This window comes from Lacerta agilis, chromosome 2 (assembly GCF_009819535.1).
Source record: "Lacerta agilis isolate rLacAgi1 chromosome 2, rLacAgi1.pri, whole genome shotgun sequence".
Classification (NCBI taxonomy): domain Eukaryota; kingdom Metazoa; phylum Chordata; class Lepidosauria; order Squamata; family Lacertidae; genus Lacerta; species Lacerta agilis.
In genome coordinates this window covers 98,168,048-98,191,491 of record NC_046313.1, presented here as the reverse complement: position 1 = coordinate 98,191,491, position 23,444 = coordinate 98,168,048, and the positions used below count along the sequence as shown (strand labels likewise).

The window sequence follows — 23,444 nt, the reverse complement described above, 5'->3', positions numbered from 1 at the left end:
AAATGTAAGCTGCTGCCACTGTTATTATTCATTCCATTAGTTTTCCTCTGAATTTTTTTTTCATATTCACCACAGCCCACTTCAGGAAAGTGTTTACACACTTTTATACTTCTGTGGGTTACAGGTTGTCAGCGTTTTAATGAAATGTTTGACTTGACAGAGTTTGCCAACGCAAATACATAAAAATGCAGTCTGCATATGCAATCGCATTATACATCCTGGAAAATATATTGCCATTTTTATAGGTTGGTTCTGGAAATGTATTAGAAACAAATATGGTTTGATCTTGAACAACCTGATGCTTTCAAGGGCCTGGACATTTTGGGTAAAAATCAAAATTGCTTCATCAGTTTCACTCATGAAGGTAGTTCTTCAAGCAATGGAAAATAAATGAATTTTTAAAGTGTTTGTCAAAAACAATTTGCGAGCTTGGTTTGTGGTGTGTGTGTGTGTACGCGCGTGCACACACACACACTTTTCACTGTGCATGGCCTTCTTTTGCCCAGCTTTCTATGACTTGTAATTGGGCGTAAGTGCAGGTGATCTTTCTTCTTAGAGTTCTTTAGAGATGAAAACTGGTGTAGCAAAGAGGTGTGTAAGACATGTGGTTCAGTGCCTTTGCCAACTTGAGGCTCTCCAGTTGCTTTGGATTATTATTACCCTAAGGTCCCAGTGTGGGTTACGACAGCTAAAAGACAATATTAAAAAAAAAAAAAACCAGTTTAAAACCACTTATAGTCTAAGAAATAAGGTGGGTCCTAAAAATATACATCTCACATGTGAAAAGCCAAGGTAAAGAAGTACATCTTCTCCGTCTTCCGAAAACTGTGTTATGAAGTTACCCTATGCACCTCTGTGGTGAGGGAGTTCCACAACTTACAACTCCAGCACAACCTCCTGGCTGTCTGATGCTGATGAGAGTTGTCATCCAAAACAGCTGGAGGGCACCATGTTGGCAAAGGCTGAAGTGGAGCATCAGGGAGCTTGAAAGGAGCAAGATCCATTTCCAGCTTTGCTCCTATATTCAGAGCGGTAGTCGTCCCCCTCAATCCCTCTTTTTAGCCCCTTCTGCATTCTTTCCATCTAGCGCTAAGTTTGTTATCTCTGCGCGGCAGGGCCAAGCTTTTATAGTATCTACAGCCTGCAGCACAATAGGTCCCTCCACTCTAGCAACCGCTGGCCCTTCTAGATACTGCTGTAAACACAAATAATGGAAAGATGGAATAGCTGTGTGCTGAGCTGTGATTTGTGGAATAAATGTGTGCCCCTCTTCTGCAGGATAATAGTAAAACACACATACACAATGCTGCATAAAACAAAAGAGGGGGCTGTATATATCTGTAAGTCCATACAGTGTAGAGAGGCTGGGAAAGAATATTTTTCTTGCCTCCTCCAGACACTAACTTTGTCGAGGGTTTCTAAAGTGTTTGCTCGCTTGGCAGGCTAAAAATGGGGCTAGATAAAGCTGTTGGCAGTGATTTCAGCGGGCAGCCTGGTTTCCTGTTTGATTTATCAGTCTTGGCATCAGTACTTCCTGCCATTTTGCATTCTTATCAGCTGCCCAGATTTCGCCACATTGTTTTTTCTCCTCCTAATTAATGCCCCCCTCCTTTTTTCTTCTTCTTCCTTTTTCTTTCCCCTCATGCTGGTTTGCTACATTCAGCTGGAAGCGTTCTATTCCATATTTACCACGGAACAGCAAGACCACGTCAAATCTGTGGAATACCTGAGGAATAACTTCCGGCCTCAGCAGAGCCTCAACAACAGGGTAGTTTCCAAGTCTGCTGTGAAGGACGCTTGGAGCCAAATTACAACCAGCAGCTTCGAAAACCCACTTGGCACCGAAGCCTCCAAAGGTAGTATGGGGTACACCATTTAAGACAAGGGGAAATGTTGTTGTGCCTTTAGCTCTTTGGGTTGTTTTCTTCTTCACACGAGCTGCATAAATATACTGTTGCACTTTTCTGCAAATATGCTTTTTTTAAAAAGCACATCTCCAACCCGCCTGCCCTCCAGATGAACCACTGTTGTGAGCCAGTCAGTCGTGTCCAGGAAATCAGACTTGTACTGCCACAATCTAAAGCAGGAGGTTAGGTTGAGGGTAGGGTATTAGGGAGCCTCAGCAAGATGAGAGTCTCTTCCAGACCGTTGCATTAATAATTTGAATGAAGAACACTTGGACACCACTCTAAGCAATGCTGTGACATTTCATGCTGCTTCGGTATACAGAAGGATCTGCTTGTGAACCTGGCTCTTGATTTCACAAAAAGACAAAAATGTGATGCTCCTAACATGGGAGGCTTGTGTGTCCCCAATTTATTTTATTTTATTTTTTATTTTTAATACTTGTGATCTGATGGGATACCAACTTTATCGGTCATAGACAAAGGCCATCACAGCTTAAAAGAAACACAAGGCAATCATTCTGTTCTTGGGGTAGTAGTAGCTCCTGCTACTTCCAATGCGGAGGCTGATATTTCAGGCTTTACAGAGGGCCCACGTTTTGCTAAGCATTTATCTCCGTGAAAGTGCTGAAAAGCAGAAACCTTAAATGAAGCGCACTTTCTGCTTAAGTTGCTTTTTAGATTTCCCGTGTCTCTGGGATGCTGTCACACCGATCCTCCTGCTGGCTTCAGGAGGCCGTTTTGTTTCGTAATGAAAATTATTGAGGTTTCCTGAGGAATCCCTAATTTAATTAGCAAACCAGTCCATGAATGAATTATATGGTTTCCCAAAGCTGCTGAAAATTAAAATCCCATAAAAGGTACTATATTGTTGCTGTTATTATTCATTTCTATACTGCTTTATAGTTTAACAGGAAAAAAAATCTCAAAGCGACTTACAGACTGCATTGAAAGATCAAATAAAACAATCCAGAAAAAAACATTGCTGAAGTAAGTCAAGTTAAAAGTGTACATTCAGTGCAACACATTTAACAGGAAGCTAAAATATTATCTTGAAAGGTTTCAAAATGAAACGTTACAAAGGAGGTCGACGACAGAATGCACATTTAATGCAGCAAAGTCAACAAAAGAAAAATCCTAAACATTTCAAAAGAAAACATTACTAAAGGAAAGCATATGTAAAATGCACATTGAAAGCAACATAGTTGGGAAGAAAATTAAATGTTACCATAAGCATTGAACATATCTGCTGCTGTTAACTGCCAATTCTGCCAATCTTGGTGAGTGGCAGCTGCGGAACCTCAGGCTCGATGACTTGGGTCTGCACTAAGAGTCAGCCAAGATGGTCTCTGGCCTCTTCAGCAGCCTCAGCTTTTGTAGCTGGAGTCAGTGAGGGTCCTGCCTTTCCAGGCCAGGTGGAAAAAGAAGAAGAAGAAGAGTTTGGATTTGATATCCCGCTTTATCACTACCCGAAGGAGTCTCAAAGCGGCTAACATTCTCCTTTCCCTTCCTCCCCCACAACAAACACTCTGTGAGGTGAGTGGGGCTGAGAGACTTCAGAGAAGTGTGACTAGCCCAAGGTCACCCAGCAGCTGCATGTGGAGGAGCGGAGACGCGAACCAGGTTCACCAGATTACGAGTCCACCGCTCTTAACCACTACACCACACTGGCTACAAGGCCTACAAGACAGAGAACAAGTCTTTCAGGACTCACAACCATGACGGTCCCTATCAATATATATACAGTGGTACCTCTGGTTAAGAACTTAATTCGTTCTGGAGGTCCATTCTTAACCTGAGGTACCACTTTAGCTAATGGGGCCTCCCGCTGCCGCCGTGCCACCGCCGCACGATTTCTGCTCTCATCCTGAAGCAAAGTTCTTAACTTTTGGGTTAGTGGAGTCTGTAACCTGAAGCGGCTGTAACCCGAGGTACCACTGTAGCTCAATCTACTATGTAGATAGATATACCTATAGTAACTCACACACTTGCTGAGGCACATTGACCCAGTGTATCATGGGACACACCGCATGTGAGGTCCGTATGCAAACTGGCCTCACATGCTTTGTGGCATGTCCTGAAAAGGCATGCAGCCTGCCTCATGGAGATCAGACATAAACAAAGCAAGCAGGCTCTGTGAGACTTCCTTTTCCCCCAGGGAACCCAGATAGCGAGGGGCTGTGGAGAGTTGTTATTCACTCCACATGCACCGACACGTACATATGTGCACATAAACAAAGCTTTCGGGGGAAGCGATCGAGATCACAAAGTGAGCTGAAAAATATGGTTAATCAAAAAATGTAGCATGCTCAGACCTAATAATGACACTGGTTATGAGTGTTTGGAGCTGGTGTTGTATCATTGTCAGGGAGCATTAATATTTATTGGCTGTGGGCTGCTCACCTCGGGGGCACTAATGAAAGGTAATAGCTTGCATTATAAGAAAGTGACAATATATGGGCTTCCTTTTGTTTTGAGAGCAGCCCAGGTGCCTTGGTAACATGTTGCATAGTATTCGAGAGGCTTTACCACTTGGGGTGAATGCCTGGATAAGAGTTCATCTCGATAGATGGTGTGTAAATGATGAAACAGCCGTATCATCAAGTGCTCAGTGCTTCTGGCCACAGTGCCTTTTTCTGGCTCCACACTTGTTTCCAGGCTGAAAACTGCTCCATAAAGAGTCCAGAAAGAGTCCAGAACAGGCTGCTTTTTGCAGGAGATGCTAATTATATGGGGAGAAAAATCCCACCACGTGTCCATTAATCCGTTTGACAAAGCAGAAACATGGTAGACATCTTTGCCACTTGGTAAGCTCATCATCTGTACTTCATTGCTGAGCATGGATGTGAACTTGGGTCTCTACAGCACTGATCATTTAAACCAAAACCACTGATTTGCATCATAAAGTGCCTGGTCAAAGGCTCTTGAAGTCTTGGACGAGCTGCATCACATTGATTCATATTCTCCATGCATAGAACATTAAGTAGCTGACTGATTCCATTCTGGGCAAAGGCGTCTCTGAGGTCTGATTCACACAAAATGTTTTTGCATGGTTTATGTCATTGACCCAACTGAATTATTGCAGTGATACTGTGATATTTATAATCGCAAGCACAGCACATGCAGCTTCCCGTGTGATTTGTGTGGCTCAGCCTGAATTAGGAAACTTTCTGCAGCAGCATTTTATAAATAAAATTCTGTTTATTTTATATTTATTTTATTTTATAGCTTTCTGTCCCAGCCTTCCTCCAAAATGGAGCACAGGGCAGGGCATTCCCGCCCCCGCCCCTAGTCTTCAGAAGAAAAAAGGCTCCCAGAGCAGCTTGCCAAATGTCACTGATAAGACAGCCCCTGCCCCCAAGATTATCATCTTAAAGACACAACACAAAAGGAAAAGAGGTTGTGGGGGAAGAAGGGGAAATATAGCAAACTTGGGTACTGTTTCTTAGTTACATAACTCTTGTCATGAGCAACTGGAATTAAAAGATTTCAAAGAGAGGATCCTAAAGTTGCTGTTGAAGGAGAGGCCCTACGGTTCCATTATTCTCCCTGTCTTATATTGGAGCCTCATGGGATGGCTTCTGTACATGATGGTGCTAGAAGGATTTCGGTAGGTAGCAGTGCTAGGCAAAAGTGCCTTAATGAACCCTTAGCAGTCAGAATAAACAATACTAGGCTGGGTAGATCAGTAGTCAGCATAAGGCAGATTCTTTGGTCATCTCAACATATGCTGGAGACTAGTTTCACTAGTATGTCTGGTACAGGCTTCCTCAAACTTGGCCCTCCAGATGTTTTTTTGCCTACAACTCCCATGATCCCTAGCTAGCAGGACCAGTGGCCAGGGATTATGGGAATTGTAGTCTCAAAATATCTGGAGGGTCAAGTTTGAGGACGCCTGGTCTAGGACAACATGGCAAAGATCACCATGTCAAAATGATCTATGAATTCAGGTCGCCGAAGACCAAATGGGAGCTAGGATTTGAGCCCTGATCTCCAGGTGTCTTGGCGACTGCTGCTGGCGTTTTGCTCCATCTTAGACTGAGCAGCTATTTGAGCTCTCCACCCCTATGCCTTGTGAATTATGCCAACACAGATTGCTGTCCTCTCCCCTGCCCACCAGTAGTGGACTGGCAGAGCTGTTATATGAAACCACACACTCTGGAATAGTTCTGTTTCTGGGTGGCTTGGCGATTTCTCCCAGGGACACACCTATTCTGTCCTTTAGTGGGGCACATGGGGTGATGATTGCTCATTTCAGGCCAGCTTGTCCTTGAGTTGCTGCTTGTGGTTAAGACTCTGCAGTGACAAATGGGATGCAGTTCTCTCAGGCTTGGTTGGCGTGCTAAGTGGACAACAAGCTCTAGGTGCATTTTTGCAAACTTGGAAAAAAGAAATGCGCTCTTCCAGGGTTTCCAGTCTGAAATGAATTGTCATGCCTCCCTCTGAAGGTGACAGGGCTGGCTTGTATTTGTTGCTGAGAGACAGCAATGTGACTCTTCTGCAGCCTTTCCCTCAGCAAAGGTGAGTGAGGAAACGAAATGGCTGATCTGCTGCACATCCTGAACTGCTGACATATAAATGAAATGACTTGAAGTCAAAATCCATGAGCAGAAGAAGCTCAGCTTGTTTATTCAACTCCTAACATCACTACATCCCTCTCTGGTGTCATCCATTCACAAAAGCACTGTGGACATAGATCTATTTATTTTTACTGGCAAACAAAAATAGAAGAGCTTTGGTCACATGCTGACTAACATCCTTGTTGATGGTGTCAGAGAACAACAGCAAAAGTATCAGGGTGCATTTGCACTGGCCCGTGTGTGTGTGTGTGTGTGTGTGTGTGTGTGTGTGTGTGTAGAAACTGCAGTTGTTGTTCCTGGTATTGAGCACCCCGTTCTCACAGTGGCCATCCAGATGCCTGTGAGAAACTGGCAAGCAGGATCCGTGCACAAGAGCCCTGTTCCGACAGTGGAAGCAGTGCAAAACCGTAACTTTTTTTAGCACTGCCTGTTCAAATTTTACCTAAGTCATGAACTCACTGCATGTCCTTAGGCCCTGGAGAGCTGCGACCAGTCAGAGCAGACCAGCCTTCCCCAAACTAGTCCGCTCCAGATATCATTGGACTACTGCAACTCCCGTGTCTGACTGGGTCTGATGGGAGTTGTAGTCCAACAACATCTGAAAGGCACTTTGGTTGAGGAAGGTTGGAGCAGACAGTGCTGATTTTAATGGATCAATAGTCTACAAGGGAGCTTCCTATGTTTTGGGTGTCTGTATCTGAAGAAGTGTGCATGCACACGAAAGCTCATACCAAGAACAAACTTAGTTGGTCTCTAAGGTGCTACTGGAAGGATTTTTTTATTTTTTATTTTGTTTTGCTTTTCTGAAGTATTTATTCATGTCTCTTGTGGAAGTACCCTTATTATTTGTGACCTGTACCAGATCCGGATTCTTATCTTCCTGCCCCTTTTCTGAACTCTTTCAAGTACTCCATCCTCCAGCCAAGATCCTTGCCTCCTTCCCAGCCTCCCTTAGTCTTGGTCCAATTCCACCCTTATCTTTCCCCACAACTGAGTCGCCGCTTTCTGTTCTCACATGTCTGGAGATAGGAATTCTGGTCTGGCGAGACAGTATTTTCATTCAGACTTGGAATATTCAGGAATATCTTTCACAGTAGATGAAATGCAGACCCACCTGCTTACATTTTTGCTGGTAGAAGTGATTTTGTCATCACTGTGCTACAATTAACAAAGAAAGCTTAGCCCCTTCCCAGAGATACAGTATGTCAACAGGTACAGGGATGGTGCTTAGCAGCCATTTCTGCTGTTTTGAGTTGCTATGAGTTTGTATTGAATTTTATTACTTGTTGGATGAAATAATTTGTTCATTGCCTTATTTATATGCTGTTGCGTTCCCTATATGATTATAATGTTGCTTTTCAATGTTATTGTTGTTACTGTGAGACGCTTTGAGCTCAGCATTGTTGTTGGAAAAGCAGCATACAAATATTCCATAAATAAATAAAAAAATCAAGAAGGCTATGAAAGTGTCCTTAGCAGTTTGATCAGTTGGTTTCCCAGACTTTTATGGATCTTACTGTGAGTCTACAGTAAGCCTTTTTTTATTTTCCAGAGCATGTTGTTTTATTTTCTGTCTCCTGTCACTGTAAATCAAGACTGACTCTTAAAATTGTCAACAAGGTGAAAACGTGACTTCTTTGCAGCATTTTAGATCTGAAAGTGATGTGCAAATCTGATCTGGCAGTCAGAATAACCTGAACTTGTATATGATTTATTGATCCTGGACTGACAAGTAGTAAATAAAGCCACACATCCCATATTAAGTAATGGAGAATGGCCACAACCCACTTTAGTGCCATAGACTTTTATTTTCTTTTTATGGCACTACTCCAGAGTAAGTGGGCTGTGCATTACAGACAGGCACTCTTGCTTTTCAACATTTATTAGTGTCTGCCAATGAAACCAGCATAATGTCACTCATAATAATGCCAGCAAATCATCACTGCACTGTCAGAGGTGTGATTCAACTCCAGGGCCAAGGTCTGGAGGTATTCCTGCTGTTGATCTAGATATCCCCAGCAATGAATGCCCATCAGTGGGGAATCTAAATGCAAAATATAGTAGGTGCCCATAAACTGGCAGAAGCTAGGCACCTCTAGGAATAAATGTCTGCAGAAGCAGTCCTTTCCTTCTGAGAATCAGAGAGTAATTTGCTCTGCACCGGAGGATTTCCTCTTTTGGGGGTGCTTTCAGGGAGCAGTGCCAGCTCCAGGTTTCCAGGGCTTTAAAAAAAGTATTTTTCTTTTTTTAAGGTATTGCCTTTAGAAACATAAGCAGGGCCTACTTGTTCTATCTTCCCAGTCTCAAAATGTTTACAGCAAAAGGGACAGTTTGGGAAGGATATGTACATGCTTCTTGCACTGTCCTGACAATTTATGGTTATTTAAATCCATTTTGTAGCAAAGTGGTATCTGAAGAAGTGTGCATGCACACGAAAGCTCATACCAAGAACAAACTTAGTTGGTCTCCTAAGGTGCTACTGGAAAGAATTTTTTATTTTATTTTGTTTTGACTATGGCAGACCAACACGGCTACCCACCTGTAACTGAAAACTTTGGTTGAGGCTGAGCTGTATCTAATTTGTGTACTTCCTTTAGGCCTTTGCTCAGCTGGAAGTGAGGTGTTGGAGGGTTTGACCGATAGACACTCAAATCCAAGAAAACTGCTCTGCCACAGCTGCATCTGGTCTGTGGAATCGAATTTATACTTCAGTTTGAATTATTAGACTCCTAAGAATCTCAAACCCTTTGCTCACATCAGTTAAGGTGCATTGTGAACGTGTAATGGGGGGGGGGCTGCAAGATCGTGGCCCACCTGACCCTGGGGAGAGGGCAGCTCACTTAATTGGATTCAGTGTATGGGTGTGGTGGTGATGCCCTATGTAAAAGATAAAGGTAAAGGTACCCCTGACCATTAGGTCCAGTCATCGACGACTCTGGGGTTGTGGCGCTCATCTCACTCTATAGGCCGAGGGAGCTGGCGTTTGTCTGCAGACAGCTTCCGGGTCATGTGGCCAGCTTGATTAAGCTGCTTCTGGTGAACCAGAACAGCGCACGGGAATGCCATTTACCTTCCCGTCGGAGTGGTACCTATTTATCTACTTGCACTTTGATGTGCTTTCGAACTGCTCTATGTACACATACTTAATTGTGGCTATTTCTTACTAAGCAAAATGAGGCATAAGAAGTGCAGGTTATTGAGCCTACACATGTTGGCATCTGGAGAGGCAAACTAGACCCAGGGTGTCTTTAAAAGAAATAAATAAATTAGAATATAAAAAAATCACACACATATGATTGAGGATTAGGAGTTCTTCATCCCCCTGTAGATCTTTTCCTTCAGTATCTCTGATTTTGGGGTGATAAATTGTTGTTTATAGAAGTATATTTGTTATATCATTTCCTAAGCTTTGGGGCTCATTAACTGTGCTCTTGCAAGCTTCACAACACTTACCCGAGAGTCCCCCGAGGTGTCCTCTTGACATCAGAGCTCTCCGGCGCAGATGCCTGATTGCCTCCCCAAAGGTGCCAGATTGCCCTTCGCCAGAGCCTCACATGGCTCTGCTTGTCACCCGTGGGGATTTGCCTTCAAGTGCCACCTTTAATTGTGATCCTAGACTTAGTTAATGAACAGTTATAATTTTACTACATTAGCACCTACCAAGTGGCGTTGACTCTAAATCGGCATCTGTGATATTTCTCAAGTATTCCGCACAAATTCTCTCTTCTCCCCCTCCAGTATTTACATCCTCGTCACATGCTTCCTTTTCATAATGTACCTTGCATCGTGTTGGCACATCAGTAAGATTCTAATCACATCTTTCAGTGTGCTCCCTTTGGATTTTTCCATTATTATTATTATTATTATTATTATTATTATTATTATTATTAGGTACATCATGTGTGGATTTCAAATTTCTGCTGCCTTGTCATATATTTTTCCTTCTCACCATTTCCTTCATTGGTACAGTTTCATTGACGTGTCAACCTGAGAACAGGGCCTGGTGTCGTCATTGTCTATATATAGTTTTTTGTTAATTGCATGATGGCTAAGTATCATGTGTGATAATGCCCTCACACCTCTGCAAGTCTGTCTGTCCTTGTTCTTCTAAATCACTTACTTCTGAAACTTGAGAGGTAAAAGGAAGCTACAATGCATGTGTACAAAATCTGGCAGCATTTCCTGTAAGTACTACAGCTACTACAGAGGGGAATAGGTAGCCATTGGTGACTTTGTGATACCAGCAGCCATTCTTCTTATTTTTAAAACTTAGCAAGTTCATGGTTAGCCCATTCTACGAAAAAGTATGATACATGTGTTAGTTGTGGTTTCCGTGCTATGGCTTATCAAACCTACCAAAGTACAAAAATGACAATAATTCCCTTTGAATGGTAGGTGACCCTTTTATGTGACACTTAATACAATTTTTGTACCTTCCTTTGAAAGAGACAAAAATTGTTGTTGTTGTTCAGTCGTTCAGTCGTGTCCGACTCTTCGTGACCCCATGGACCAGAGCACGCCAGGCACGCCTATCCTTCACTGCCTCTCGCAGTTTGGCCAAACTCATGCCAGTCGCTTCGAGAACACTGTCCAACCATCTCATCCTCTGTCGTCCACTTCTAATAAATTAGTTTATTTTAATACCCAAATAAGCCCAATTGGTTGAAAATAAGCAAAACAGGTTTTTTCTAAACCAATGCAGAAATTGCATTAGCCTAAATTGTGTGAAAATCAGAATTTTTAAAAATTTCTCCTGCACCCAATTTTGGACTAAAAAATCTTTAAAAAATTAATTTGAGATTCTCTCATAGGTATCTGCACATAATTTTTTTTTTTTTGAAGAAAATCTGAGTCGTGGGAGTGCATGGCACATGGTGATTTGGCGTGGAATGGCCCCCCATTAACTTAACAAGGAGGAAATATGTTTTTCTGTGGCGGAGTGTGTGCCTGGAAGATTTGTGTGAGAGTGTCAGGTGGGCTTGGTGAAAGGTGAATATGGTCCTTAGGCCAAAAGAGGTTAGCCATCTCTGTCTTACAGTAATGAGGAAATGCCTTCCATTAAGGGGCGTTTACTCTGGTGGCCAGTCACTCTCTTCCCTAAGCTAGGGAGCCTAGTCTTGTGGCCACATATCTATGCATATGTGTGGTTGGTGGGCATATTGCTTGTAATTTAGTAACAAAGATTCCCTCCCCTTTTATACATACCTACCTACCCATCCTCTAAAGGGACGCGGGTGGCACTGTGGTGTAAACCCCTGAGCCTAAGCCTTGCCAATCAGAAAGTTAGTGGTTCGAATCCCCGCGACGGGGTGAGCTCCCGTTGCTCGGTCCCAGCTCCTGCCAACCTAGCATTTCGCAAGCGGGTCAAAGTGCAAGTAGATAAATGGGTACTGCTCCGGCGTTTCCGTGCTTTGCTCTGGTTTTGCCAGAAGCAGCTTAGTCATGCTGGTCACATGACCCGGAAAAAATGTCTGTGGACAAACGCCAGTTCCCTCGGCCTATAGAGCAAGATGAGCACCACAACCCCAGAGTTGTTCGCAACTGGACTTAACTGTCAGGGGTCCTTTACCTTTTTACCCATCCTCTGCACCCCTTAAAAAACCCTCTGATACAATCAATCAGATGCTCACATCACTTAATAATTAAAATTAATTGTGGTTGCACAGAAACAGAGCTTTGTGGATTTTTAACTTCCTCTCTCCAGATCATAGCAAGTCTTGAGATTAGGCTGTATATATAGCAGGGGTGGGGAACTTATGGCCTTGCAGACGTTGTGGGCCTCCAACTCCCGTTAGAGCCAGCCAGCATGAGAAATGCTCAGAGCTGTTGCGAATTGTATTCCAGCAATTCACTGCTACTCTGTAGGCCTCAGCAAGCTGTAATACCAAGAGTATATAGACACAGACATGAATAAAAGGAATCTGGAAGTCTCTGGAAGAATGTCTTCATTCAGTTTGCAAATTCTTGTTTTATAGTGTGACATATACAATGTGTGATAGCAGGTTGAGAGTGTCTGGATGTGACCCTTGCGCGAAATATGAGCAAGATATTTCCCGTAGTTATGGGAGCTGCAAGAGGGAGAAGACCACCTGAGGTTCTTTGAAGCAGAACGTTTGTTTCAACAGTGGGCACAATCTGTCATAGAGAACAAAACAGTGACAGATCCCAGTTTTTTTTAAAAAAGGAAGAATTTGGATGGATTTCAAAAGAACCAAGAGAAAATCTTGAAGGGGGGGGGGAAGCAAACACAAATGAAACTTGTGGACTGGCTTAGTGCATGTGCTATAAAAGCACGTGCATTTTTTAATGGCCTCTTTTAGAAACACCCTTTGGTCCCTCTTGCTTGTATTTCCTAATCCCCAAATGCAATCCAAATGTGTAAGTGCATTCAGTCACAATGTCGTTTTTTGCTTCCTATAGTTTGCCCGTTCCTAACCCCTCAGAGTAACTTACTACTGTAGTAACTGTACTGTATCTGTAGTAAAAATAATTTACTGTTGCTGTTTTTGTTGTTGCTATTGCTGCTGTGGTGGTTGTTGTTGATGATAATGATGATAAGGTATCACCAAAGGTTCAATCCCAGAACCTGTTAGGTTGGTGATCAGCAAACTGTTTCAGCAGGGGGCTGGTCCACTGTCCCTCAGACCTTGTGGGGGGCCCAACTATATTTTGGAAAAAATAAAAACGAACTATTTCCTATGCCCCACAAATAACCCAGAGGTGCATTTTAAATAAAAAGACACGCTCTACTCATGTAAAAACACGCTGATTCCCGGACTGTCCGCGGGCTGGATTCAGAAGGTGATTGGGCCGCATCCCATGTGTTAGGTCAATGTTAACGTTAGTGGAATTGATGTCCTTTACCTGTTGTTCTTGGGTTTGTTTGTTTTTCATTTTGTTGATGACGCACGGAGGTGTAAATGGAGACAACCTAATGACGTATCAGCCCCCCCACCCCTCCACTCTGGGATCTCGTGCTCAAATTGTCTTCATAAGCTGGCCTTGTGCTATGTAACAGCAGAGAAGAAATGCCCATAAACAAGGTTTCCACCATTCTCCAATCCCTACACTCCATAAACAGCCTCAACTCACATTGTCTTTCTTTCCCATATCTGCAACAGAGAGAAAGACTTCAGAGCATGATCTTAACTCAGTGGTAGGGCTTTTGCCTTGCTCGTAGAAGGTCCCAGGTTCAGTATTCTGCATCTCAAAGTAGGACTGAGAGAGATTCCTGCCCCAAATCTGTATACTTAAAGCTATGATTTTCCCAGTAGTGATGTATGGAAATGAGAGCTGCACCATAAAGAAGGCTGATCGCCGAAGAATTGATGCCTCTGAAATTATGGCGCTGGAGGAGACTCTTGAGAGTCGCATGGACTGCAAGAAGATCAAACTTATCCATTTTGAAGGAAATCAGCCCTGAGTGCTCACTGGAAGGACAGATCCTGAAGCTGAGGCTCCAATACTTTGACCACTTCATGAGAAGAGAAGACTCCCTGGAAAAGACCCTGATGCCAACATGGAGGGCACAAGGAGAAGGGGACGACAGAGGATGAGATGGTTGGACAGTGTTCTCGAAGCTACTAACATGAGTTTGGCCAAACTGCGAGAGGCAGTGAAGGATAGGCGTGCCTGGCGTGCTCTGGTCCATGGGGTCACGAAGAGTCGGACACGACTGAACGACTGAACAACAACAACGAGCTAGATGGATGGACCAGTGTTCTGACTCAATGTCAAGTGACTTCCTATTTTCCTAAACTCAGTTGCATGTTGTCTTCCTGTTCAGAGGGAAAAGGCAACATGGGCACAACAGGCTTTCAGGGATTTGTGTTTAGCCTCACCCCTGAGATCACGTTAACTACCTCTGCCCCACCAACAGTTAGTGGGAAGAAACTGGTATTCATGGAGGCTCCCTGTGTGATTGTGAAGATCTGGGCTTTCAGTTGCAGAGGGAGTTTCCATGGATATGCAATGCTCCCTGCTAAAGGAGTCCCCTCATAACAAGAGCTGGGAGAATCTTTTGACCTTGGGGTGTGCATGAAATGCTCAGCTCTACGGTATATCTGTTGCCTCTTCCGTCCGGAATGATACAAACATTGGGCTTCCCTCAGGAAGGAGAAGTGGGACAGAAACAATAAATGGAGTGAATAAAATCTGGGCAATGCTGTTACTCCCATTAGCTCCTTCACCCTTGCTTGCTTTCTGCAGCAGAAATTTGGTGGAATTGGCATGATAAAACTCACATAAAAATGGGTGGGTAGCAAAGCTTTCTCCCCTTTTGATCATAGAATAATGAACGAAGCGGGAACAGTGACACAGAAAGATGCAGATTCTATAGACTGCCAAATTACTGTGAACTTTGTGTTTCTTTCTTTCTTTCTTTCTTTCTTTCTTTCTTTCTTTCTTTCTTTCAGGGGTTAGCTGCATTATTAGCTACTTTATTATGTAGCACCTTAATTAAATCATGGGCTGGAATGATCAGATCAAGTGCTTTTGGTTCTATTGTGTCTTCAGCAGCTTTACCTATATTCATAAAGCAAATGCCTCGTTTTATAAACAGGGAAGAAAATTATTTTTGCTCACTCGTCAGTTGAAGTATTCTAGTTAGCGCTTGTCATGGTATGCGGTTCCCCTGTGCCATAGAATAATTGGGGGCTGGGGATGCAGGTGGTGGGGAGGGGAGGGGGTGAATAAATCAGGTAGTTAGTACAGATTTCTCAATGTGAAATAGCTTCACTCTGAAGTTCATAGTCCTTTTAGCAAGACAAGAGGCTGAATCAGGGTGGCCGGATGCCTCCTTCCATCTTTGGAGGCATCTCCTGCTAAAAGCCCCAGAGTGCCATGCTGCAGTATTCCACACCAACCTGGCACGGGGCATGCTCCCATGGCAGGATGCATTACTCCATGCCACCAGGATCATACCTCCCAGGTTTGAACAAAGTGGCCTGTGCAAGAACTGCCCGCAGATTCCTTCAAGGGCTGCCTTTTCCCATGAAGCCTTTGATACACAAATCTTATTTCCCCCATGTTTGTTCCTGCCCCACTTTCCCTCCCCTTGTCCGTTGTCTCTCCCCTGTGCCTGCTTCCTATGTCCACAGCTAAGCTAATCAGAACGTCAAAGACTTTTAACAATAGGTCTGCAACAAGCCCACAAAGACACCTATAAATGGCAACAGCTATTTTTTCCAAATACATTCTTTCATATTAAATAGCCACATCAATTATTCACAATGAAAATTTCATCAACACCTGTGCAACAAAAATAACACCTCTCCTTCAACTGCATCATTCTTTTTAATTAATTTAACTTTCAGAAGTGTAACTATTATTGCACTAAATCTGAAGAAGGTCTCGCGGATGCATCTTGCATCATGGTCAGATATTTTGTCTTGGGACAGACTACCAGCACTGAAGGGATTTCGCCCCCTGCTCTGTTCATTTGATTCATTTCTACAGCACCACCCATGTACACGATGAGAAGAACCCTGGAAGAGGCTGGGCCAATCACAATGCCCCTCTGCCCCACCCCAGCTATGATCAGGACCCCCACCCATCCATTGCAAAAGTCTGCTTTTGTAGTCAGCCTAAAGTTTTGCTGTGCAAAGAGAAGCCAAGCTGAACTGAGCTGAAAGCTAATCTTTTTTATTATTTTTATTAAGGTTTTTCTTGTTTTACAAAGGTGTATGCAATGTCTCTCTCATATTTTTCCATGCGGCATTTTTACACATCAGTTTTGTTTGTTGAGACATTGGGAAGAAAGGGGGGAGAGAGGTGGGGGGGATGGGGGAAATGGGTGGGGTGGGGATGTTTCTTCTTTACTTAATATATGTATGGTTTGGTGTCAGCGTCGTTTGTGCTGGTTCTCTGTTGTTAGTTTGTGCTCCTTTGATGGTGAGAGAGTTCAGGGTTGGCGTAAGGTGTGATTGTTCCTTGTTGGTTGGCTGCCTTGGTCTTTTGGTTTCCTGTGTGAGTGGGGTGGGTGAGTGTTTTTGATCAGGTTAGCCATATTTATTTGTATGCTGTCAGCAGATTTTTGTCATTGTTTTTTTGGGCTGTGTGTGTGATGAAGGGGAACCATACCGGGTTGAAGTCGTCTTCTTTTGTTTGTCAGCTGAAAGCTAATCTGTGGAGTGGCGGAGAGATACAGGTTTATGGTTGAGAATAGATAAGCTGTATCCTGAATAGTGAGGTTCAAGTTTGTTTACAATCCTGTCATATTCATGAACCAGATGTTTTCAGAAAAGTCAGGGTCCCATTTGAATTTAATTTCTAATTTAATATCGGACCATCTTGATTCCCCCCCCCCCACACACCTTACAAAGAATGAGAGGACAGGTCTCTGGAGACATAACTGACAGTTACCTATGGAATAAGGGATCAAAAGCAAGCATGTGGGAGAAATTGGTTTGGTCCCCATTTTTCAGCAAACAGGTCTGATTTGCAGTGTGTTGACTAAAACATGAAAAAAATGCAGGCATCAGTAGGACTGCAAACCTCTGCAAATGCAGTTTCAGTTCAAAACTGTGTGTACAAAAGGTGTAGTTTTTTTGGGGGGGTCCAACTACGTATTTAGTGTAAAGTGCATGCAATAATGCTTGTTTTAGGGGAAATGCACACAGTATAAATGTGATTTATGTGGGTGTGTTTAATCTGCAGAATTGGGATAGAATGGGACACCTTGATTGAAAATATGTGAAACTAACACAGAATGGAAATAGTCGAACCCTAATGGCATGCAGAGATAATGTGCACCCATGATTTAGGAGTGGGCCACAAAATCATGATCATCTACTCTCTCTCATTCACAAATTCCCTCAAGCTTCCTGTATCATAGATCAGCCTGGCAGGTAACATTGCCTGGTTGAAAGACCTCGATTCAGGACTCTACTGTGTGTTTCCATGCCCTTCTCACAATCCATAAACTGCGGTTATGCATTACATCTGCCCCAGCCCATGAGGTAGTACCATTACAGTGTTTCACCATGACCTCTGAATGCAATATAGGTGATAGGAATAGGCGGCCTAATTGAAAAGACTTTGGCAAAGATCTCTGGGAAGTGTATTGAATGTGTGAAAGGCACTCTGCGTATGCGGCAGGATGGTGAGTGAAACCTTGAACTCCCACTGTCAGCAAATAAACCCCATTATCTGGCATTATCTGGGACTCTGAGGTTAAAATTTGGCAAGAACGTTTGCGGACCTGTCCTGATGTTATGTTCATGAATCACAGTTTCCTAAGCTTAAAAATAACTCTCTTTATTGCAGGAAAAGCACAGCATTTTATCAATAGCCTATTAGTGCCACCTAGTGTTCTCCATTTCCTTTACACTGTTGTTGTTGCTGCTGCTGCTAAAGAAAAAAATTGATTCAGCCGTTATAAATCGGCAGTCTTCTTATTTCACACAAAAGGCATGCACTAATTTGCTGTCCAGCTGGAGCACAGATAGGTTTGCCCTCAGGTTTCCTTATTTCATCATGATCACTGTCTCTAGTTCCTTCCTCACTCGCAGAAATCATTTGCTATTGCTGTGCAGGCTTTCGGCACTTGTAAGCAGCATAGCTCTGCATAAAATCCTGTACTGTATTATCGTTTATCAATGCTTTCATTTGTTAACGTATTTATTTGTGCACAGGGGATCTAGACACATCGCTGTTCCAAGAATGCTGAACTGTTTACTCTCTACTAACCTTAAGCATAGCTGGTCATCCAAAGCAGGGATGGCTCACACACCCCACCCGGTCTGGGGATATGATCCAGCCTCCCCACGAGCAATTTTTTGCTCACCTCCTAAGATGTCACTGATTTTGCCAGTGGCAGCAAAAAGAAAAGCTCAAGTAAACATAACCTGATGGGAATGCAAATTGCACCCTCCCCAGTCATCAGAGCAATCTTTTGATGAGCAGAAAAGGGTTGATAACTCCTTTCCTTGGCTGAGCTGCACAGATAAGCAGAGAAGAGAGGGCAGCTGTGTGTCTCATGCATGTGTGTGTCTCATGCATCTGCAGACGAGAGAGAATGGGCTGGCCAAACCCATTTTTAGTTACACCCACCAGTGCCATAGAGTCCATGGGAGATTAGCCAAGGGTGAATGTGGAAACCTGGGCAAAAAAAAAAAAAAGATTTGTCGCTTCTGCTCCGGGTGGACACTTTTAAAAGGGAGGTGCCGATGATGAGCAAGAGGAATTAAAAAAATAAAATAAAGAGTCTCTTGGTTTTTCTCAGGAACCACATCACAGAAGACATGTATGCAGTTCCGGTTCAATTATTTGGCATTTGCACTGAAAATTATTTGGCATTTGCTGTTGCAGGCTTTCAGTAATTGGTGTGTATAAACTACCCATACAGGCTCTCTTCTCTGTCTTGTATTTTCTCCTGGTGAGCTAATTTTAGAAGCTATGGGCCTGACAGGTGCAGTTCGTACGTTACAAGCCTCCCTGAATCCCCAGCGTCAGTGATACTTTCCTGTCCCTTGTTGTGGCACCAAGATATGGACTCACTGTCATGGTTTGAAAAGTCCTTAGAGGAGGAGGGAGGTAGAAAAGAAAGCAAGAGGGGTTGCAGCAATAACTGCTTATAGTGGTAGTGAAGTGTTTTCCACTCAAGATTAGATCAGGCTTCTAAATTAATGCTTAAGAGACTTTTATTTCTCCCGGCGCTTTAGAGGTATGGCATATTTATTTGTTCCCCTTTTTGCTTAGTTTGCAGTACTCCGCCTGTCAACATGAAAGTGCAGCCAGTGAACAGAACCGCCTTGCTGGTGACGTGGAATCAACCGGAGATGATCTACCACCCTCCCATTATGAACTATATGATTTCCTACAGCTGGGCTAAAAACGAAGATGAAAAGGAAAAAACCTTCACCAAGGACAGCGACAAGGACCTGGTAAAAACCACAGCATCGGAAGTTGCCATTAGTGTTAAGATAGCCTTACTGTGTTGTTTCCTCAGTAGATGGCTGGGGGATGAATCACTTGGGTCTTAAGCTGAATGAATGGTTTCTGCCTAACTCCTTTTAACACACATACGGTGTTTGTTGGTATCTGTGCACTGTTCCACAACTTCAAAACATCTGAATCTGATTCTTGGTTTGTATAGGTATAGGAGGAATGGCCAAACACCTTCTTCTTCTTCTTCTTGTATTGCACTTATAACTCTATGGGGAAGGACCGTAGGGTCAGAGATAGAGCATCTGCTTTGCATTCAGAAGGTCCCAAGTTCAACCCCTACCATTTCCAGGACCAGGAGAGAATCCTGCCAGAAACTCCGGAGAGCCACTGCCAGTCACTGTAGATAATACTAAATGGATCAGTGATCTGATTCATTATGAAGCAGCTTCCTAACCCTTCAGCTTGGAAACAAGTTAAGCTTGATGATGGAAGGAACTTGCTTCCCTGCATGTTGCTTCATACTAAGGGATCTGTGGCCCTCTGGATGTTGCTGGACTCCAACTCCCAGCACCCCTGACCATTGGCTGTGCTGGCTGAGGTTGATGGGAGCTGGAGTCCCAACAACATCTGAATGCCCATAGGTTCTCCATCCCGCTTTATGGCAGAAGTTGCAAATCCCTCTAATGGTCCTTATTGTGAATAGGAGATGAGCTATATCCTGAGGTTGTTCATGTTAGCACAGCCATTGTTCGTTCACAGGATTTGGCCTTTGGAGCCGGCAGTACATGTAGTATATGTACCTTTGTAACAGGTGGCTTAAATTTGAGAAGAGACATAAGCCCAAATCAGGGCAGTCTATATGGGCTGGAATATTGGTCTAGCACTTAAGGTGGGATCTACTTGGCATTCAACTTGCTGCCCAAGCAGAGGCAAGCGATAACTGTACAAGACTTTAAAATTCCATGTGTCTAGAATGAAAGTGACATATTCCATTTTGAAAGGGCTCAGTTTATTGTTAATCAAAGCAAGCTTCTGGAATAATGAAATCAGTAATTGTATATGCACATAAAAATGCAGCCACAATGAGTGAAATTTCTAATGACAGTTATCCTTTCTCTTCCTTTGCAACTACACACTCCTTGGGTAACCATTCAATCAGTTTATAGAATAATACATGTCTTATTCTCTCTTAGATTGAGGTTCTTTTACTTAATTTCCATTTATATTTTCAATTTCCCCCCACTAGAAGTTGTTATCTGGGTCGCGTTAGGGAGTGATGTGCTTCATGAAATCAGAAAGCAATCTTCTGAAAGGTGCCCAAGGTTAGGGCTGCATTATAATCTCAAACTTGTCATCATTTCGCACTCTTAAGGGAGATTATTTCCCCCACCCACCCACCCCCGTTTCTAATTAGTAAAAAGAACAGAGTGCATTAATCAGGGGGAAAAAGATCTAGTTACAAACATAGGGTGTAGTCCCCCAGGAATGGCTGTCGCACAATTTCCATTCATTTTCATTGCTTTAGAATTGATTGCTTAGCTATTACAGATGCTATAATAATTGGCACTTTAGAATCATGATTTCTAGCCAGCATCAATCTGTGGCCAAGAGGATGGCAGCCTAACTGGACGGGGGGGGGGGTTGGTTTTGTTTTTTTACCCCCTGGGCTTCTCAGCTGCTACTCCATGTGCATTTTCTTCCCTGTGCCTTCTCAGTCTTGTTCTTCTAGAACTATTTGGTGGGCTGGAGATGGGGGCGGAGAGAATGATTTACATGGGGAGAAAGGCACACACCCTCTCTCTCCACCAGATTACCCTATGAAAATGTCTGCCCTAACAATCCGCATCCCAATTGCATGGGAGATGGATGAGTGGTTTGTTTTTGAAACTTTTTTGGGCGGCAATAAGTAATGGAGCCTTGAAAAGGGAAGGATTTATTTTATGCCCTCCCATCTGCAGGAGCAAATAGGTTTTTCCCCTACCCTTGGGTCTTTGGGGCAGATTAGAAAATGGTAGAATATTCAACCATGAATATTTTATCACTAGCAGTGATAAAAAGAGTGCCTAGCCCAGGAGTCTTCCTGTAATTGAGGAAAATGAGGAACCTGGCAGGCAGAGAGTTTGTAGCACCGGGGGTGAGGGTGGGCTTCAGCCCTTCTGTTCTGAGGGTCTTCTGACCTTCCAAAGCGACCTGACATGATGTGTGAACCAAGGATCCAGTGAAAAAGTCCTCAATTTTTTAAAAACTAGCTTAAAGACTAGTTTTAGGGAATAGTCTAGTTTTCACATCGTCCGTCTCCATGGAAAACGTCTGATGAGTGCATGACCCAAAGAAAGCCTTCTGATTTCTTGACCGAAATAAATTCTGCCAGAGCGACTAGAATAATCTTTCCATTGTGCCTAGCGAAAGCAAACTTTTGATTACACAGACAAGGATTTTATGACACCCAGCACACGTAAGCTTTTTCTGATGAGGCCTGTCCTGGATTTTGAGTCACGTTGAGGCTAGCCAAGTCAGAAGGTCACACAGACCTTTAGTATCTGATACATTATGACCATATGGCAAAGGGACAGAAATCTGGAGCCTCCCTCCATACTTTGAAAATTCTGTTTACCAGCTGCTTTTATCGTTTTATTTTTGGAATATTTGTAAATCATTTGCTGTGTTTGACTAAAAGCCATTACAAACCCAGTTCCAAAACTCTGGTACCGTATCTCTTTATCGTATAAATATTTGTAAATGCGTTTTGGTCCCCTTAGGGCAGGGATGGGCTAGGGAACATGTTGCTGGACTCTACCTCCCATTTTCCGTTCCAGTAGTTGTGCTGGCTGGGGCTGATGGGAAGTAGAATCAACAGCATTTGGAGGGCCAGTTCAGCCCTGGTGGTCACATCCAGCTCTTCAAGCCTCTCTTTCTGACCCTCAGGAATCTCTGCAAGTCCAGACCTCGTCCCCACCTACATCCCCTATTGGAGCTGCTTTGCACCTTCCTTGAATGTTTTTGCCTGGCTGGAATATGTCCTTGAATTCTGACAGTGCGGGAAGGTTGTCCAGAGAGAAACAATGGCCGCTGGGCTTAAAAGGGTTCCCCACCCCTGGAACAGAATGGTTGAACTTGGTGCATTGTGCGTTCCTTCCAGCGACTTAGAAATTTGTATTCTGGGCCTGAGTCGCACTCCCCTGTGGCATCTCTGCTTCACAAAGGCAACTGCTAAATGGTAGCTGATCTTTGCCACTGCCTCTTCCTGTGCAGACAGATGCTCCTCTAACACTCTGAAGTCAGGCATGGCTGGGTTATATGATTCCGCAGATCCCCTCATTGCTAGTTTCATTTGGCGCCCAACTGCTTATTATACACAAAGACTGACGTTTCCTTCTGCCCAAAGAGCTGCACAAAATTTGTATGTTCCTCTGTGCCTTTTGGCATTTCTCCTCAACACAGATCCTGCTCCAGGGGGTGGGGTTTCTCTCTGATAAGCTTGCCCCTCGTGTAAACTCTCTTCTAAGTTTTCTTTTTGTTTTACAGACTGATCGTTCAGAATCCAGTTGGGAGGGATAAAACTGAATAATATCTATTTTTTTTAAACAGAAAGCCATCATTAGCCATGTCTCACCTGACATCCTTTATCTGTTCAGAGTTCAAGCAGTGTGCCGAAATGACATGCGCAGTGATTTTAGCCAGACAATGCTCTTTAAAGGTAAAAACCATGCAATTATTCTGTTCTCTTGTAATGTTCCCTTGGCCAGGGAAAAGTGTGTAGAGTTTAAAGTCGGGGGGGGAGGGGCGGTCAAGCTGCCATGGTATTTAGGAACAGTGCTTTTATAAAAATTGCATAAAGTGGAAACGCAATTTAAAGAGAAAACTTTGCTGACATGATTCACAGTATGACAAACCACTGAGTTCATTTCCATCAACCCAAATTGGGGGAGAGAACTGACCCTTGGCCAGTGCTATTGTTGCAGATCCAGCATACTTCAGGTGCAATATGAATCCCGAGAAAAATAATGGAGTGGGCTAAAAAGTTCTTTAAATGTTCTAAAAAAAAAAATCTGGAAGAGCAAATCTTAAATTG

General features: G+C 43.4%; 1 protein-coding gene across 4 annotated transcripts in view; it reads left to right on the top strand.

Moving 5' to 3' along the window:
• Positions 1-23,444, top strand: part of PTPRG (protein tyrosine phosphatase receptor type G) — a 565,261-nt gene that overhangs the window by 449,550 nt on the left and 92,267 nt on the right. For all 4 annotated transcript variants that reach the window (XM_033141322.1, XM_033141320.1, XM_033141319.1 and 1 more), the window contains 3 exons: positions 1,664-1,856; positions 19,184-19,368; positions 22,961-23,069. In XM_033141322.1, the coding sequence (XP_032997213.1) occupies positions 1,664-1,856; positions 19,184-19,368; positions 22,961-23,069 (487 nt within the window). The remainder of the gene's footprint in view (positions 1-1,663; positions 1,857-19,183; positions 19,369-22,960; positions 23,070-23,444) is intronic.